Genomic DNA, 19,816 nt, shown 5'->3' on the forward strand with positions numbered 1-19,816 from the left:
AAGATAAAAGAGAGAGAAGAAAGTGGATGGAGAAATTTACAGTACATGCAAATGCAGGTACAAAGGAAATGCTTAGCATATGATCTGTTATGGGGATCTAAATTTTGTGGAAACATGAGAAAAAGCTCAGTTGCTGTCAGGCTTCATACCAGAGAAAGAAATGAACCATTCTTAGATAAGTTCATAAAAATTATTTAAGAACCTAAGTAATGTTTACGGAAGAAAGTTAGAACCACTACCAAGAAATTTACCAATTACCTTGAATCAAGAACTTCAATTCAATACCTCATTTTTTTTCTTCCCACGCAATCTAATAGATGGTTTGTTTTTGAGCAGGTTGGATTGTTATCTATTCTCCTTTGTTTTAACAAGAGCTCGATCTATGCTGATCTTATTTTTCAATAACTGTGAGATTTAACTATCACAGTACATTAGCCTTACCCTAGTCACCCTACTACTACTACCCTATTACTAAAGTCTACAAGTATCAAAAGTGTCCCCCACTCCAGATGTTTGAGGAAATGGGAGCCAAAATTATACTTCCAACTATGAAGATATCTCCTGAAGCATCATGACTGTAATATGGAGAGTGGTTGAGGATGGGAATGGAAGCTAGAGGCTTCCATTTTTCATCCTATAGATCAGTGGTTGCCAAACTTTTTCAGTCCACCACCCCCTTGATGCTACAAACTGATCCTCAGTGCCCCCCACCCAGTGGTGGAATTCATTTTTTTTTACTACCAGTTGTATGGGCGTGGCTTGGTGGGCGTGGCTGGGCGGTTTGCACGATGGAAGGAAGATAGTAACAGTAAAATTCAGTAAAACGCATTGACATATATCACTAATGCAGTTTCCTATCTCTTCCATTGACATAATTAACACCTTTTCATAAGTAAAGTTCAGTTGTCTCTCTCACACCTCTCTTCCTCCCTCTTTTCCCCTTCTCACTCCCTTTTTCTTCTTCCCCTTCTTCCTTTCCTTCTCTTCCTCCCCCCTTCTCCCCTTTCTCTCCCTATCTCCTTCCCACTCGCCTTTCTTACTCTCCTCTCTCTCCATTTTTCTCCCTCTCACTTTCTTTCTCCCTCCTCTGCTCTCTCACTTCTTTCCTCTTTCCCTCTTCAAATCCCCTTTGAACCAGCAGCCAAATTGATCTGCTTTAAATGATGTTCTCAGCCAGGTGAAAAGAAGCAAAGTTCCCAAGAGCTGTTTTATGCTGGCCAAGACTAAGGCAGGATTCATTTGTCCTGGCAAATTTGATCAGGGAATAGTACTTAATGCTGTATGGCAAACATTCACCCATACCTTCATTGAATGGAGTTGGACTCATGCCTTACTATTTCTAGGAATAGATGGTCTCTGTCAAATCAATTTGTTAGATAAGTGCCCTTGCCCAATTAATATTTGAGATTTGCATGCTTAGTATTGGATTGAACCACACAGAGCAATTCCAAATGCAATCACTTGGTTGCAGTGAGTGTGCACACACAGCCATTGAAACTCGGAAATGTTAATATTTGCATTGCAAGTCCTTGTAGAAGAGATTCCTTGAATTTTGTTCTAAAGGCTTGTTATCAAGTAAGAGTATTGTCATTTCTGTAGGAAAACCATGATGTACTAAAATCCTTCTTTGTGTAACATAAATTAAGAGTCTAGATCACAGATTATTCTACTTATAAATAAAGATATATTTTTTAATACTAAATAATTGGTTCATTTTTGGTACCATGTTTTCCCGAAAATAAGACCCATTCTTATTTTCTTTTGGGCACCAAAAAAACATCAGGTCTTATTTTCGGGGGATGTCTTAGCATTTACTATAGGACCACTGCAGCCAGGCCTCCCATGGCCCGACACCTATCACGCTGCTGCCTGACTTCTGCGGCTGCTCATGTCCAGACGCTGTGGCTTGTTGTGACAGTGCAGAAAAATGCAATCAGAAAAAAATAATGAAAATGTTTCCTTTGATCATGTTTAAAGCAGCTCTCTGGTTCCCAGCTAGACATATATTTCAGGGTAATTGAATTGAATTGAATTTATTGTATTTCTATGCCGCCCTATTCCCAGAAGGGACTCAGGGCGGCTCACAACCCAAGTCAGGGGGGGGCGGGGGATACAAATAGGAAAAAAAAGACATGGACAAAACAATACCACAATTTAAAAACAATCAACAGCCACACCATTCAAGTGGGGACAAGAACTCATCAGCCCCAGGCCTGTCGGAACAGCCACAGAGAAGGCCCTCCTCCGGGTGGTCGCCAGTCGGCATTGGCCAATGGATGGAATTCGGAGGAGGCCTAATCTGTGGGATCTAATCGGTCTATTGGAGGTAATTGGCAGCAGGCGGTCTCTCAAGTACCCAGGTCCAATACCATGTAGGGCTTTATAAGTGACGACTAGCACCTTGAAGCGTATCCGAAGACCAATAGGCAGCCAATGCAGCTCGCGGAGGATAGATGCAACGTGGGTGTACCGAGGTGCACCCACGATCGCTCGCACGGCTGCATTATGGACAAGCTGAAGTCTCCGAATACTCTTCAAGGGCTGCCCCATGTAGAGCACATTGCAGTAGTCCAGTCTTGAGGTCACAAGGGCACGAGTGACTGTTGCGAGGGCCTCCCGGTTCAGGGGTCCAAAAGATCTTATTTGGGGGGCACCTTCAGTTCTTTATATTGAATCATATCTTTCTGTGGAGTATTTTGTACACATTACACGGCATTTATCTGCAGTCCTAAATTCAACAGTTTCACAATTTGAAAAGTATTGCAGGTTTCAAAGTGTTTGTTTCACTAAGATTGACAATTCTCTCTCTCTTTTTTAATAGAACAAGGCTTAGATCACATAGCAGAAAACATCCTCTCCTACCTAGATGCCAGATCCCTTTGCGCAGCTGAATTGGTTTGTAAGGAATGGCAGCGGGTTATTTCAGAAGGAATGCTTTGGAAGAAGCTTATTGAGAGAATGGTACGAACTGATCCACTCTGGAAGGGGCTCTCAGAAAGGAGGTGCTGGTATGTATTTGTGCAAAAGGAATAAACATTCATCCTCTTTTGGAATGGAAATACCTCCCTTAGTGTACTGAGCACATCTGGTCTGATTGGGCAGTATTGGTGGTAAATGTAGAACAAAATGCAGTGCATTTCTTAGTTAAGAGTTATTTACCCCAGTTCTTTCTCTATCTTTTTGCCTCTTGAATTGGCTCTGATCGTCCTTTTGAGTTTGTATTTCATTGAGATCAGCTAATAAAATCAATTCAGGGAAGCCTTTGTATTTTGTAGGCAACGAAGCTATTGGTGTTTAATTACAGAAAGAACATCCATAGCCTTCCACACTATTCTGTGTGATAAAGACATGAAAACTAGTGTCTAAGCCTCAGGAAGATGAGAATACATCTCTGGTTACATTCAGCTACCTAAGCCAATTTCTCTCTAGGGCAGTAATAGGTTTTTGTTTTTTTTTACAAGTGTGGGAATAGAATCAAAAGTAGAATTTTTAACTTTATGAGTGGGTTTAACAAAAAGAATAGTATGGATCATTGAATTCTCACTTTGGCTCTTTCAATGTTGCTTTTTAGAATGGAGTTCTAAGGTGTGAATGTTATAATTGGTGGTAGGTTCATTGGAGGGCAGTCAGTGTGTATAATTTTTCATGCAGCGTAACAGAATTAGTTAAGTTAGTGGTATTCAGAATTTGGAGGTGCTTTACAGCATCAGGATATTGCTGATATCCATAGAATCATTTCAAACATGTTTATTTCTGTATGAAAAATTTATACCTCTCTCCTTACTGTTTTACAGGGATCAGTACCTGTTTAAAAACAGGCCCACAGATGGCCCTCCTAATTCATTTTATAGGTCACTGTATCCAAAAATAATACAAGATATAGAGGTATGTTTTTTCAGATATTACTTTGTTTAAAATGTACTTGATGTTGTAAAAAGCAAGAGGAAAAAAATAGAAATCCACTGTTTCTGGAAGTTACAACTTACGTTAAAGGATTTTGAAAATTAAAATGTAGATTCACTAAAAAGTGAGGTATACAGATAATGAGACATTCTTCAGTTGTTGAAATTCATTTTTTTCCTCATTAATCTACACAAAGTGAAAACAGAACTTTAAAAGGTCTGTCGATTTATTAAAAAGGGGAAAAAATGAAATACCACATTGTCATGAATTCCAACAACTGTAGAATCAGGATGCAGCATAACAAAATTGACCATTGAAGGATGTCTGAAAACTTTCTGAATGCACCGTAGGTATCTACTAGATCCCGCCTTGTTTGTTTGTTTGATATCTCCTCCCCTCCCTCCCCCCAATATTGTCATAAACATTTTGGGAAGATAACAACAGATAAGTATAAACCATTGAACTAAAGTAATAGGAAAATAATCCACATATTAAGATCCCAGAGACCTGGATGCATCCTTCTGGGCCATTTCTAAAGTTCCCTGCAGTAAAGCAGAACAGTTGTCCAACAGTCTCTAAACCTGCCATAAAAACAAGTCAAGCCTCCTGAAATATTTGTTCCAAATAGTTATACATTTGTCTAATAAATAATAAATATAATACCAGATAATGATATATCCAGCCTGCTCCAATCCTAGTTGTACATGGAACTTTAGAAGGACTTCCCAGGAATTCTGATAAAAAATCAGCATGTGACCCACAACATTGTTTGTTTGTTTGTGTTCGTAATTAGACTTGTATGCTGCCCATCTCACTTAGAGGTGATTGTTACCTGTTTTGGTGATCTTGGCAGCTAGACTGTCCTTTTTGTCTTGTTCACTTATTAGGAATAACTCCCAATTTCAAGCTGACTCAACTTCTCAATTCGTCAGGGACAGATTTCCATCCACACCTTAACTCCACCACCTTTAGAACTTGAAGGCTTCAGTTCTCTGATATCTCCAGGTCAAGTCAAAACAGGTCTTTTTAGGGTACCGTAGTTCCTCTCTTTCAAAATCAAAGCTTGATTGAATTAAAACATCATGCATTCTAACTTTTTTCCTAACTTGCTGTCAGGTCCAAGAAACCAAGAGCAGTTACTTCTGAGTAGCTGCTTTGTTGCCTATAGAAAGAAATCTTGCAAGACGAAAGCACTTACCTGCATAACTACTAAGATATACCCTGCAAAGTGTTAGAAGGAGTCACAGTGAAACTGTCACAGTGAAAAAGATTTTAGAAATTCTCAAAAATATGAGATTTTTTCCCACAGTAGCAGTACCACATTGCTGTTTGTCTGAAATCACATATATCCAGAGAATGGAATGGTACACCTGCTTAGACTTTATTCTTAGCTCTTTGGTTTAGGGAGGAATAACACATTCCTGTTGCTTTGATGTTCAATCCACACTTGAAAAGCAAACTCTCTCTAAACATTTTGATAGAATTGATTTGGATTAATGAACACCTCTTATGCTGCACCTCAAGAATTAGTGACCTTCCAAAATATTTGGATCACTTCAGCTATTGCTCACATGACAAATGTGATGAACTGTAAACAGAAATTTTATTAAGTTAAACATTAATTAATTGGGGTCTTACAGCTTAATCCTGAAAGACCCATCTAATGTATGTGACATTAAAAGAAAGAGATTTAATCAGTTTAAATTTTGGGATGAGAGGAAGCAAATTAAATGAGGTTTCCCACATTCAGGGTTTTTTACTTCAGAATATAACATATACCGTATTTTTCGGAGTATAAGACGCACCAACGTTTTGAAGAGGCAAATTTTTAAAAAGTTTTTGCACACTGCAAGCCTCCCAAAAACGGCCCGTTTTTTGCAAAAAAGGCCCCGTTTTTTCTCCAAACAAAAAGGACATGGATAGCCTTTAGGAGGCTTATAGAGTGCTCCTGGAAACTGGGGGCGGGGGGAATTGAGCAAAATAGCCCGTTTTTTGCCCTCATTTCTGCCCTCCCAAGCCCCCAGGAGCTCTCTGAAAGCCTCCATAAGGCTATGCATAGCCATTTTGGTGAAGGGGGTGGGGTTTCGGGAGGCAAAAAATGCTGTACTCAGTGTATGAGACACACTCAGATTTTCAGCCTCTTTTTTGAGGGAAAAAGGTGTGTCTTATACTCCGAAAAATACGGCAATACTTCACACTGTGAAAGTTCTATTTAGTTCTATGTTCACATCTTATACACGGAAGAAAGAAATGCACCAAGCTAGTAGGACAAATAGTCAAGTATGATAATAATTGAAATTCCAAAAACAACTAGCAAACTACCTATTTCTCAGCTCTGCCTTACTGATTTATGTATACTTAATCTGCAGTTGCGAGCAATAATTATAAATGAGGAAAATAGTGAACAGTGTTTAAAATGACAAATAATATTAAATTGCCACAGTAGTAAATGAGGTGTGTGTCACAGGGGGGAAAAAACACTTTATATTTCAAAGCCAAGTCAGATTGTCATGTTCTGCTAACCATTTTAATCAGATGAGCCATGATCAGGCAAAAGCAAAATCTAGATAGCTTGGTTGTGCTGAGTTTCAGATGATCTGTTCAGAGGAGTAGAGCAAGACTCGTATGCCTCCCTTACTTTCTCCCTGGAGCAGCTTCCAGCTCAGCATAATCCACCAGCCATTGCTCCCAGTTTTTCCAGCACCTGCCTTCCCTCCCTTTAGCTGATGTCCCAGCACAACATGGTTGCTAATCATCTGCCCCGTCCCCCAATCCCCAGTATTTTGTTTCCTTTATCACCCTTAGTCACCTAGGGTCTTGGTTTTTCTCTGTAATCCCCAAAATAATTCTGCCTGACTCAAAACTGCTTCATTTTGTTCCATGAATGGAGTCAAACCACATTTGACATGGGTCATCCAAATCATCTGTTCTGTGCAGAGAAGATTTTGTGTAGCTTTATTATTAATTGTGTCATCAAATATATCATTTGGTTCAGAAATGTGCTGAACTCTCTATACAGAAATGCCATAGCCAATGTTTGTTGTTCCCTCTATTCTCTTTAAGTAAGTGCAAGAATTTTTAAACCTCTAAACTGAATAAAATAAATGTTGACTCAAAATGTTTTTATATAAAAAATTAAATTATAGAAAGTATATGCATATCCACATTAAAAACCTGGTCATAAGCATCTATGCCCTTATAGTTCCGTTTTTAAGACCTTTTCTAAAATTTGGAAGCAAAGGCACAGGCAGCTCTCTTCTGTGGTTTCTAAGGATGAAGTGTGTCACTATGAATTGTGCCTCTCTCATAGAACAGGAACTGCAACTTGTGTGCTTGGAACAAGTGCACTAGAAGAGTAGGGCCTTTTAAAGATAAACAGTCCTGCAGGTGCCAAGCATTGTAAGGCTTCATAGAATGATGCCAGTACTTTGAATTGTACCAGGAAACCTATAGGTGCAAAGGTTATTTCTAAGTAGTGGGTCCCACATATTAATGTGTGGGCTGTTCTATGTTGTTCCAAAAGCAGCTTCAGAAGGAGCCACTTTAGAGGATTCTAACAAGAAGGAGGCAAGAATGAATCCGGAGTAGCTGACAAAGGCTTGCTTAAAATACCATTGCGATGATGAAATTTTAGTGGTATCTGGTAGGATTGTGTATCACCCAAATGTTTTCTGCTCTCTTGCAGACAATAGAATCTAACTGGCGATGTGGAAGGCACAACTTGCAAAGAATTCAATGCCGCTCTGAGAATAGTAAAGGTGTTTACTGTCTACAATATGACGATGAGAAGATTATAAGCGGCCTAAGGGATAACTCCATTAAGGTAAAGGGATTTCTTGACGTTAGCAGGAATGAGAGAGGTAGATAATTTTTTATCATTTTATCTAGTCTGCTATCCTATTGCAGAATCTACCATATCCCTCCAAAGATATATGAAGCAGAGGACTAGTTGAAATTAAAAAATGAAATATTAAGCATCCACCACCACCCCAACTGCAAAGGGGTTTAAATTAGTGGAGACATGGCAATAGAGAGAGATGTGTAATTTCTATTTAAACATCTTTTTATAAGCCTATAACATTACATTCAGGATAATTATTCAGTTCAATGCCAGACTGTGGCACAGAGGCATCTACCGTATTTCTCAGAGTATAAGACTCTCCGAAGTATAAGATGCACTAGCTTTTGGGGAGGAAAACAAGGGAAAACAAATCTGCCTCAGCAATTTTCCTCCTTGTAGCAAACAGTACAGGCAATATACACGGTTTGTGGTGTTACATTTCAGACTATACTTGTACAGATGCTGTTAAAATTGATGTGGCTTTCTGGAAGTATACATTATTCTCTGCTATTTAAAAGAAGATACAATAACTCTGGGCATCTTCAGATTAAGCATTTATTTTAAAAAGCTTCTTCATTTTGTTAAATTGTCTAGAACAATAATAAAGCAGTCTTAAAAAAATAAATTATTAATTTGAACATTCTATAGACCTTTATAGTTATTGACTTAACCTCTTGCAGCAAACAGCCTGTTTCAGTTTTGCCTGATTAGAAGGTTGGGGGGGGGGGGAATCTGCCTCTGCCTCCTTGCAGCAAACAGCCTGTTTCACTTTCAATTTCAGTTTCAGCATGGGCCTCCCGATGATCAGCTGTTTCAGGCTGCAGGGATTGCCATAGCCTATTACCGCCTCCGCAAGCCCCATTTTCCTGTTTGCTGCAAGGAGGTAAATTGCTAGGAGGCAGAGGCCAAAGGGTAGGATATGTGGGTGGGCGGGGCTATATTTTGTGTATAAGACGCACCCAAATTTTCACCTTTTAGTGGGGGAAGGTGCATCTTATACTCCAAAAAATATAGTAATTATATATTTTTTAATCTTTGTTCAGATTTTGAGTTTTTTTTATGCCATTCCAAAATTGCAAGAGTACAGGGAGGTGGGGTCAGAAAAGTCTGTGTCCTACCCTGGAAGAATAACTACAATCTTTCTCACACCAACTCAGCATTTAAATAATTCCTTTATTTATTTATTTTGTTATATGGTAGATATGGGATAAAACCGGATTGGAATGTTTGAAAGTATTAACAGGACATACTGGCTCCGTTCTTTGTCTACAGTATGATGAAAGAGTAATTGTAACTGGATCGTCTGACTCTACTGTCAGGTGAGCATTTTATAGACAAAAATATGGCAGAAAGTGGAATGGAGTAAAGAAAACGTAGGACTGCCTTTCCATATTTAAGAAACACTTTTAATATTTTATTTCAATTAATTTGGTTTCATTCATTACTGTTGTAGGCACAAATGGATCTATCCTGCCCTATGTAAAACTGACTTGTGCCAGAGTCAATCATCAAAACGAAATTATACAAAGAATGCCTTTTCTGTTAAAACTGTTTCATTGACTATCTGGGCGTGAAAAGGAAAATAATGTTTTTTTTTAATTGAAAAGTTTTAGTAAATTTTACAAATATTTCCCCTTCCCTCCCTCCACCAAAGGGAAATAATGTTGATGTACAAGAAGTTTGTTCCCAATCCCAGTAGCATCTGATTTCATAGATAAATTTTGTATAATTGTGTACATCAGAGTCCCCAACCCCTGAGCCCGGATCGGCACTGGTCTGTGGTGTGCCAGAAACCAGGCCACCCAAATGAGCAAAGCCCCATCTGAATGCAGGCAGCGCACAAAGCCATATCCCCTCCACTCCACAGAAAAACTTCTCTCCACGGAACCGGTCCCTGATATCCAAAAGGTTGGGGGCTGTGGGTGTACATCATTCAGTATTTAATCAGTAGTCATGGCACTCTGAAAATTGGTACAGCGTAAAAAACAAAAACTCTCCGCTAACTTTCAGCTTCATAGCACTTGACCCAAGTTTTCTTTCCTCAGAGTCTGGGATGTGAACACAGGCGAAGTCTTGAACACTTTAATTCATCATAACGAAGCAGTGCTTCACTTGCGGTTTAGTAATGGTTTAATGGTGACCTGTTCAAAGGACCGCTCTATTGCTGTTTGGGACATGGCTTCAGCAACTGACATCACTTTGCGCCGCGTATTAGTTGGCCACCGGGCTGCTGTTAATGTTGTGGACTTTGATGATAAATATATTGTATCTGCTTCTGGAGATAGGACCATTAAAGTAAGTTGGCCATATGTTTCTAAAGCAGTGATTAATGTGTTTAGCACACGTCTAACTTAGTAAATTAATTTCTATAGCTATTTGTTCAATTGCATTTGCTTTTAAAATATTACCTAGATTTTTAAATTCATTTTTATGGCTTGAGACTTCTATCATATGTTTTCATAATGTCTTTGGAGGATATTTTGATTGGTACGTAATATTTCCAACATATTAAACAAGATACATTTGTATTGGTTAATTTGTTTGAGGAGCGTGGTGGCTCATTGGTTAGGACGCTGGGCTGACAATTGGCAGGCTCATGTTCATGACTACGGGATGGAGTGAGCTCCCATCACATCTCCAGTCCTGCCAACCCAGCAGTTCGAAAAGGGGTTACTGAGAGTAGATATATGGGCACCACTTTGGTGGGCAACTTAATGGGGACATGAAAGGAGCCCCTAATTGGATGTCTCCTGGGCAATGGTGATGTCACTTTTCAATCCAGAAACATTTCAGTGCTACCAACACAAATGTCATTGTCGTCGTCATAGTTAATTTGTGATTATAATTTTTTAAAAAAAATAATATTCTGTTTTAGTCACAGTTCAGTTGGCTAAAGACCACTGGCAAATGAATCTTTCCAAACTATGGGTGGTATAATGGTGTGCAGTCAAGATTCATTGCTTGTCTTCTCCAAATGATAGTCTCTAGAAAGCTTGAAGATGGCGAGATGTCAGTGGGGTTAATTTTCGAAAGAGAATAAATGCTTTACAATGTTACACAAATATACTTCTGCTTGCACAGATTCCTAGATCTTCCTCCATCACAAAACGTGCTTTGAAAGTCTTCCAAACCAACAAAATATTGGTTATGGTGGTGGAGAGAATGTGTGTCACGGAGTTGGTGATGAAGGACATTAAGGTTCTGTCTCACCAGTAAGACAACATCTATGGGTGCAATAAATAATTAGGTCCAACCCAGAGTTGTCATATCAATGGATTTTAATGCTGTTTGATATTTGGGAAGGATATTCAGCAGATTGCGGGCATATGTTGTGGGGAAGAATGGGGTGGAGGGAACCTGCTATTTAAAAATACTCTTCCTCATTTAATGCAGGATATTGTCCAATGCTGTTGTGCAATTGACACTGTTTCATGTTAATATAACAAAAATGCACTTGTGAGTGATATATACTAAGGAAAGTTTTCAGCACTGAGAATTAAGATTCACAGAATGAAAATTTCATCAGGATTCATGTTAAGCTCTCCAAAATTTTTGACCCGTGGCTTTTCATCCTTAAGTGACAGAAAATCCAAATTGCCTCACTCTTTATTTTCCTCACAGGTCTGGAGTACAAGCACGTGTGAATTTGTCCGCACTCTTAATGGGCACAAAAGGGGTATTGCCTGCCTCCAGTATAGGGATCGACTTGTTGTGAGTGGATCATCAGACAATACCATTAGGTAGGTAGTAAATTTCTTTTATTTGGACAATGTAAGTGGGACATGTTCTGATGCATAAGAGCAGCTTTAGTTTTGTACATGCTAAATATCTGAGAATTGGGGGGAAAGATGTGGAAAGTAGGAAAAAGTAAAAAGAAAATAGCAATATTTTTAGAGAAGTGTAGTTCATTCTTTGTTGATAGGATCTCTGACAATAGGACAGAGAAATTCCCCCTGTCCCATGATGCTCCAACATATCCCTCACGGCTCAGATGTCTGGAGACAAATCAGGATCAGATTTGTGGGCCTGCACAGTGGGAGTGGGAGGAGATTTTGAAGAGCAGATTTATCTTTGTGTGATATTGGATTTCAGTCATTTTATAGAGTTATGCCAATACTGAATTCAGATTAATCTATATACAGTAAATGCAACTTCTTACGTTACATTTCAATGGTTCCCAAATTTTCCAATTCTTCTAAGTAGAAAATAAATGAAGAAAAGTCTTGAGAGAAATGGAAAAGACCATTCTCCAGGTTTTGAGGGGAAGGGGTGGAGTTAACCATCATTCCTTCATATTTCTAACCCCAGTTCCTCCAGATGCTCTTTACTCACTTCCAGGATAATTCCCATATGCTTCCTTAGATGTCCTCCCTTATGCTATTTATAGGTCCTTGGCTGTCTTATTCAAAACTCTCAGATGATCTTATTGCAGAGAAGGGAATCTTGGTGGAAAGGATGTGCAGTAACAATGCACTTGAAACAAGCCAATATGATGATACCAGAGCAACTTAGTTGATTAAATACTAAAACATAGAAGTAAAAAGTGTAGCTTTTCAGAATAAGTTAATGCCTACCAAATTATCTGTTGATTCAGATATTATGCTATGTTTAAATATGTTCAGGGAAAAGCTGAGATGGGATTGGATTGAATTGAATTGAATTTGTCCACTGCATGGTTCCCCCCCCCCCCCCAGACTTTTAGTATAAGTGGGGCTTTGTGAATTACATTAGCTCTTTGCTGGTAGCTTGTTCATCTTGATTAAGTGGCAGTTAGCCTTATAGCTGTAGCGAGTGAACTCTTCTCTACAGGACATAAGTAAACACTTCATATATGTCCACTCTATTTTTTAAAACAAACTGTATTTGGTTTTTCTTTTCCCCCAGACTTTGGGATATTGAATGTGGAGCGTGTTTAAGAGTGCTAGAAGGACATGAAGAGTTGGTTAGATGTATACGATTTGATAACAAAAGGATTGTAAGTGGAGCCTATGATGGGTATGTGTTTCAAAGCTTTTTTCCTAGGCTGTTGTTTTGTTTTGTGTTTGTGACTGTATCTATGTGTAAGAAAGTCACCTTATAAGATTTTTTTTTCATTTTGTAGCAAAATCAAAGTTTGGGATCTGCAAGCTGCTCTTGATCCTCGAGCTCCAGCAAGTACGCTGTGCTTACGTACATTGGTGGTACGTAGATTTTGATAAAACACTTCATTTACAGTTATATAACAATAGTGTGTATTTATGTACTGGATGTTTTGTTATAAAAGTACTAGATATAAGTGGAAATTCTGAGCCTTTTATTTTGAAAACTACTGTGGTAAGAGCCTGAGAGTTATGCACTGGAGTGGGGGGTGTTGGGGGTGGGGGTAGGGTATCCTAATATCCATGCCTATGAACTTAATGTCCTAAGATGTTATTGTTATGGAACTACTCCAGGCATTCTGTCTTCCAAATCGTATCCTTTTCTTAAGGAAATGTACTTTTATGTCATCTGTTCTTTACGCTTTTTCTGTGAAGTAAACTATTACATTGCAGCAAATATGATTGCTCCCCCCCACCCCACCCCACCCAAAAAAACTTTGAGCTATTCCCAAAAGTAAGTATCTGCCCTATTAACTATAAACCACTGCATGTTTCAGGAACATTCTGGACGTGTGTTTAGACTCCAATTTGATGAATTTCAAATTATTAGTAGTTCCCACGATGACACCATTTTGATTTGGGATTTTTTAAATGTGCCTCCCAATGCACAAAATGAGACCCGCTCTCCATCCAGAACGTACACCTACATCTCCAGATAACACTCTGCAGTTGACGGTTCTCCAAGGTAAGCATTTATCTTGCTCTTTCTTTTGCTGCAATTTCCATTTTTGATTATGGCCCTTGCGCTCCCAAAGAATGGTCATTGATACTTGTGAATTCACTTCTCAAAAAAGAAAAGAAGAAAATAGATATGAATTGTTCTATTGTAAAAGCAATAATTGGCAAATTGTATGTATGTGTGTGTGTGTATGTATGTATATATATGTATGTATGTATATGTACGTACATACATACATACATATACATATGTATGTATATATATGTATGTGTATATATATATGTATGTATGTATATGTATATGTATGTATATATATATATATATTTATATATCTATTAGATTTTTACAACCCCTGGTAAGCCCCAATTATGGGAGGAAGCTAACTGCTTCCATCATCTGTCCTTAGGCTCGTCACAAGAGTCCATCACAACAGAAACCCAATATTTTTACTGTTGCCTTTGTTATATTTGTGGTTTTGTTTTTTTTTAAATTTGTGCTGATAAATAAATAAAGGGAGACTAGTATAGATCTATTTCAAGCTATTTAGCTTTCATCAGCTAGCCACACTATCAAATCCCAGTAAGGGTGTGGCTAGCTGATGAGAGCTAAATAGCTTGAAATAGATCTATACTAGTCTCCCTTTATTTATTTATCAGCACAAATAAACCCCCCCACACACACATATACACACACACACACACACACACACACACATACACACATACACACACACACATATTTTGAAATAGGATGTTCCAGATTTGTACCATGGTGTCTATCTCAATTTACCAGCATCAAAATATTTCTGAAGGAAGGCCTTCAAGGGATGCCATTTTACATGAACAAAGTGAAGCAAATCAATACTATTCCTAGCAGATTAGATTAATGTAAATAATAATCGGGCATTGTAGAAGTGATGATCCAGTTCATCTTTTTACCTACCTAGACCCTAATTAATTTTGAAGGATTATAATGTTTTTGTAGTCCAAGCTCCATTTTCAATGGCAGAGGCATCGTCGCCAGTCCTTTGCTGTTTCCAGGGCGACCCCACGGGCCAGATCCAGTCCCTGGGCCTTGAGTTTGACACCCCATATCTAGAGGGCGAACATCCAGATCACTACTAGAAGGCAGCAAAGTGTTGACGTTTTCCACCATCTAGTGATTTTTGCAGCCCAGATAGATCAGACCTAATGCTCAAATTATTTAATCACAATTAGAGTGTTCATAAAATCTTTGTTGTTGTTGTTGTTGTTATCATTATTGTTGTTGAAATGGCAAGAGTATTGACAGGATGCAATAATTCAAACTCTTTTGATTGAAGAGCTGTTCAGAAGAGTGAATAAATTTCGATAGTCTTATTACTCTTCCTTTGTTTCAGCTACTTCACTCTTTGCTATTGCCTTAGTTGTCAGAAGGATGCACTGATACCATACCATTGCCATTAAGCCAGGCATTATAAACTTGTAAAATAACACATCATGTAAAATAACAATGAAGTAATTCTAATAGTACTAATGATCAAGGGACAGCTTTATACACAGTGCTAGTTTCTTGTGCTTTTGCATGAGTGAAGAAGATATTTAAGGTGAAAACCTCTTAGCAGGCTAATAAAGAAACTAGTTGTTTTGGCATGATGTGGGAAGGGCTGATTTTCCTACTCCATGCTCAGAGTAGAAATTGAACATCTTGGTAGAGAAAATAATTATTTGTATGGAACTCTTATGCCTCCCCAACACATCAATGTTGATCTTATTTTCCCAACTTTAAACAGTAACATTATTGCTACTTTGGAATGGTTCAGTAACCTTTTGGACAATAATTTACTTATTTCTGCACTTGTAATTTGCTTTAATTTAAAGATTGTAAATTGGGCTAGATTATCAAAACTAGATGTACAGCAAACAAGTTTCAATCAAAATTTAAGGGAATCAAACAATCTTATTTGTTATAAGTGGACAGAATAGCAGAATAAGCCAAATTGAATTTAAAACCGTTGTCTTTAAATGGTGATAAGTATCTCCAGTGGTTGCATCAAAGAGACCTCTAGTCCCAGTGGTCCTTCTGACTTAGTTCAGTTAGGGAAGCTGATGACCTCTGTCCTCCATTGTTATTAGATCGCTAATTCATAGTCTTCTATCTCCCAATAAAACATAATTGTTTTAACTTAATTTTAAACCAGTGATTTTCATATTTTTTTTGTAGGATTCCACAGTCTTTGAACTACTGGACATTTGGCTATCACACATCTGAAGACAATAGCCACAGCTAAAGTTGGAAGTGGTTTTAGGTGCTGTGTAGATGTAAAGCAGCACAATTCTTTATCTCAATGTAACTTTCCAGTCCTCCTCCACTCGGTGGTCTCTTAAGGAATTGACTAGGAATTCACTGAGTTCAGCCTCTCCCTCACCACAGTGCAAGATCCAAAGCTTCATGAGTAAATTGCCCATATACACTGAACTTACGGTTTGTTTTTCCAGGAGTAAATCAGATGTCAAGGATGGACTTGACCTAATTTATATTTGCTTTGCACTTTTTGTCTGACTCTGAAGAAGAAAAACATTCTCAGTGAAACGTGGGTGCCAAACGCATAACCCAGAATGTACAGAGCTTTGCTTTCAAAGTCGCCTCATCTCGCAGCTTTTACATTTCACGATTAATGCGGATCCTGCTGTGTTTGCTCAGAGTCTCAGTTGGACTGGTAGAAATACTTTGGAATGGTTCAGTAACCTTTTGGACAATAATTTACTTATTTCTGCACCTGTAATTTGCTTTAATTTAAAGATTGTAAATTGGGCTAGATTATCAAAACTAGATGTACAGCATTGTCTTTTCTTTAAATTGTACTCTGTACTACAACTGTCTTTCTCTTCCTCCTAATGTTTGATATAGTCAGATCCTGTGTGCTTGCCTCATTCTTTCCAATACTGTACCTGTATAAGCATGTAGATATAATGTACATAAAACATTGTAACCTCCAAGGGCTGGGAGTCGGGGCCTTCTGATGCTGTATACAGATGCCAAGGGAGGTGCTTTTAAGTACCCAGGCATTCTTACTACTGGCGCCATATGGAGTTGGGATGTATTGGAAACATTTTTCTGTGAAAGGGAGATCGTTGGCATTCATTAGGATTTTCTTCTTCCTTTTTAACTGGGAGGACATATCTTAATGTCAACTTCTAAACATAAGAAGCATTTTTTTATTTTTTTAAAAAAGTTAAAACTTTCTTTCACTATTCCACAATGCAATATTTGCAAATCATCTTGAAACCACTGTCTAAAGTTGAAGAGACATCAACCCTTTAAATATCTGTTTGAGTTGTCCGTGATTTCCAGGCCAGTATGCTGAATTGGAAGATGAATGGCTATTCCACTGAGACCTTAGAGGAGATGATTGGTGCACCTTACCATTTATTTGGAGTAACCTAGCAGCAAATGGCACCGTGGATTTTTTTTTCTAAGTATGACTGGCCATGGCTATTGATTCAGTATCTCCCGATTACAAAAAACATAACTCATTCGAAATTATTGTCTCCATGTTTTTAAATTATTGCTCAGCAACATTGTTCAATAGCTTCTCTTAATGTTCTTTAGAAGATATTAATAAATAAAAATACTGGTTGGTCCAGGAGCAAATGTTGGCATGGATGTGGGTGATATCATGTGGTATTCTGTCTGCTTTCCTTTTGCTGCCACTGCTGATCCCCTCTCTCTCTTATTTCTCCCCCCTCCTTGTTTCTTTTCTTTTCTTTTTTTTTTTTTGGTTGAGGGGTCAAGGAATGTTCATAACCAATATAAATGACCAATGAATGAATTTTGCTTATTTAGTGGAACAGCTTATGGTTGGCTATTTCACTTGCACACCACCTAGTTTCTCTGTCGAATAAAAAATGAAAGCACATGCCGGATTTGAGAAAGGTACAACTTGAGCTGCTTCTGGTTTCCAGCCTTCACCTCCCAGTCAACTCTGTTGAGCTCCTAAGTCCTTCTTCCCAACACGGAGGAAAAAAAGATATATTACATGGATCTGATCCAATCTACAAAATGCTTGAGAGGACACTTTCCCATATCAGATGTCGAGATGGGCCACAGTTTTACAGAAAATGGTTTTGTCTCCCCCCCTCCCCCCCGCCCATCCCCATGTCACCTAATAGCTGCAACATGAAAGACTTGATACTGCAGCGCTGAAAACAAAAAGGTATTTACGGACAACCATCCATTTTTAATGCATGTGTAAGATGAAATTCATGTTTTTCCATGGGAAATGATGGTATTTGAAGATGCAGCCTAAACTACTTTTGATTGTGCTTGGTGTAACGTAGCCGTGGAATTTGTAACTGACACCCGAGGAGTTTGACTCCTAGGATGAATGATAGTATCGGCTGTACTCTGGACTTTGTTTTGCTAATCATTACTGAACAGCTGTATGTTACTGCTAGATTAATGTTTCAAAGCACTGGGATAGTCTTATTCTAACCTGTAATTATGTTTGCCAGTTACCTGTTTGGAAAGTTTGTGTATGAACAGCTTATCGGACAACTGTTGAAAAATGTACAGATATTGTTCATGATATAAGGCTTTGTACTGTGGAATGTGCTTAATAAAAAAACCCTCTAAATTTACATCTTTCTATACATGTAACCTATGCTATTCAACACATTTGTATAGGACTTAGATAAGAGGTTTCCAAACACAGTTATCAAAGTTACAAATGACGTATAGTTTGGGGAACAACAAATACGCATACGGGGAAAAAACTGGACGTCTTGGTAATCCCCAAATTGAACACAGTGTAAATGAAGCCAAAAATAATAATAATCCTAAGCAATCCTAGACTCCATCAAGAAAAGAAAAAAAAACCTTCATTGGTTAGACCATATCTGGAATATAGGGTTTCAGTTCTGGGCACTGAGATTTAGGGAGGAGATTGAGAAACTGAAGCATGTCCAGGGAAAAACAACAATAAAGAGCTCACAAGGAAAAAACAGAAGCGATGGGGTGCATTAAGGATGTTTAGCCTGGAGAAGACAAGGGAGGAATGGCAGCTATATTCAAGTACAATGATGCCTTGGTGCGCAACGGCTTTGAAACATTGAATTTGGTACTTGGCGCATTTTGATGTGAGATTTTTGTCCCGGTCCTCATCCTTTGGTACTCATTGGGCCTGCCAGAACCAATTAACAATGTGTACTGAGGTGCTATTGTATCGGAAGGGCTGATATGTAGAATTCTGAGCAGAATTGTTTCAGAATCAATTAAAAATAGTTTTGACTTAAGTTTTGGTAGGATAGCAACAAAAAATTCTAACAGCTGTTTAACAAAGGCTGGATTGCTATTTGTCAGTTGATAGCGCTGGAGAGTGGGATGAACTGAGTGATATCTGATCCCTTCTGATTTTTACCTTCTATAGTTAATACGATTCTGCTAAATTTGCTCATCAAATTTTGTTAATGAAATTGATAAGAATTGAGAGGTGTGGGCATATTTAATGTAACATATCAGCCACAGGGCTATTCCCAGCTCTTACGTTCCCTGCAGAAGCATATAGAAGTCTCTCTCCTGTGGTACTTGTAAGGCAGAATTGGTTTGTGGGAAATGCAATAAGAAAGGAGAATTGTAGAAAACCAGGCAGCAGTGTAATATCTGTTGAAACAAGAAACCAAGGACTTTGTTAACCAGGTTGTGCTGAAACAAAAATAAAGACTGAATTCAGATCAGCATCATACAGCAACCAGCTATTAGGTGAAAGGCGTGTAATTTAAATATAACATCATGTTCCAGCCAGACCATAGTGGAGAGCTAGTGGTGCTCTCTGCATATTGCTGAACCACAATGTTTAGCCTCACTGTTTGGTCATACTGGATACAAGTTACGTATAAGTTGATCTGAGGGGGGTCCCCGATTCTATATCCCTCCAACATCTGGGGGCACTTTTACTTAGCAACTAGAGGGTTGCTGTAGGATTGGATTGAAATCTCCACTCATTCCATTGTTTAACCTATTGGATGATGATGGATGTTAGCATCGGTTCCACCACAAAACCGCGTTCGACTAAAGGGCGCTCGACGAAACCGCGTAGCTGACGTCATCACAGCACGACAACAGCGCGGAGAAAAAAGCACGCTGTAAACGCTAAACCTAAAATTAACCCCTAAACCTAAAATTAACCCCTAAACCTAACCCCCCTAAACCTAATCCTAAACCTAATCCTAACCCTTAACCTAACCCTAACCCTTAACATAATCCTAAACCTAACCC

General features: G+C 38.4%; 1 protein-coding gene across 4 annotated transcripts in view; it reads left to right on the top strand.

Annotated features, from left to right (window-relative positions):
* FBXW11 (F-box and WD repeat domain containing 11) overlaps window positions 1-18,180 on the top strand; it is a 79,706-nt gene extending 61,526 nt beyond the window's left edge. For all 4 annotated transcript variants that reach the window (XM_032213098.1, XM_032213100.1, XM_032213101.1 and 1 more), the window contains 10 exons: window positions 2,822-3,008; window positions 3,795-3,885; window positions 7,589-7,726; window positions 8,945-9,063; window positions 9,790-10,039; window positions 11,366-11,484; window positions 12,629-12,739; window positions 12,846-12,924; window positions 13,380-13,567; window positions 15,764-18,180. In XM_032213098.1, coding sequence (XP_032068989.1) covers window positions 2,822-3,008; window positions 3,795-3,885; window positions 7,589-7,726; window positions 8,945-9,063; window positions 9,790-10,039; window positions 11,366-11,484; window positions 12,629-12,739; window positions 12,846-12,924; window positions 13,380-13,541 — 1,256 coding nt within the window. In that variant the 3' untranslated portion in view covers window positions 13,542-13,567; window positions 15,764-18,180. The remainder of the gene's footprint in view (window positions 1-2,821; window positions 3,009-3,794; window positions 3,886-7,588; window positions 7,727-8,944; window positions 9,064-9,789; window positions 10,040-11,365; window positions 11,485-12,628; window positions 12,740-12,845; window positions 12,925-13,379; window positions 13,568-15,763) is intronic.
* Window positions 18,181-19,816: the final 1,636 nt, after the last annotated feature.

The sequence above is a fragment of the Thamnophis elegans genome, chromosome 3 (genome assembly GCF_009769535.1).
Source record: "Thamnophis elegans isolate rThaEle1 chromosome 3, rThaEle1.pri, whole genome shotgun sequence".
Classification (NCBI taxonomy): domain Eukaryota; kingdom Metazoa; phylum Chordata; class Lepidosauria; order Squamata; family Colubridae; genus Thamnophis; species Thamnophis elegans.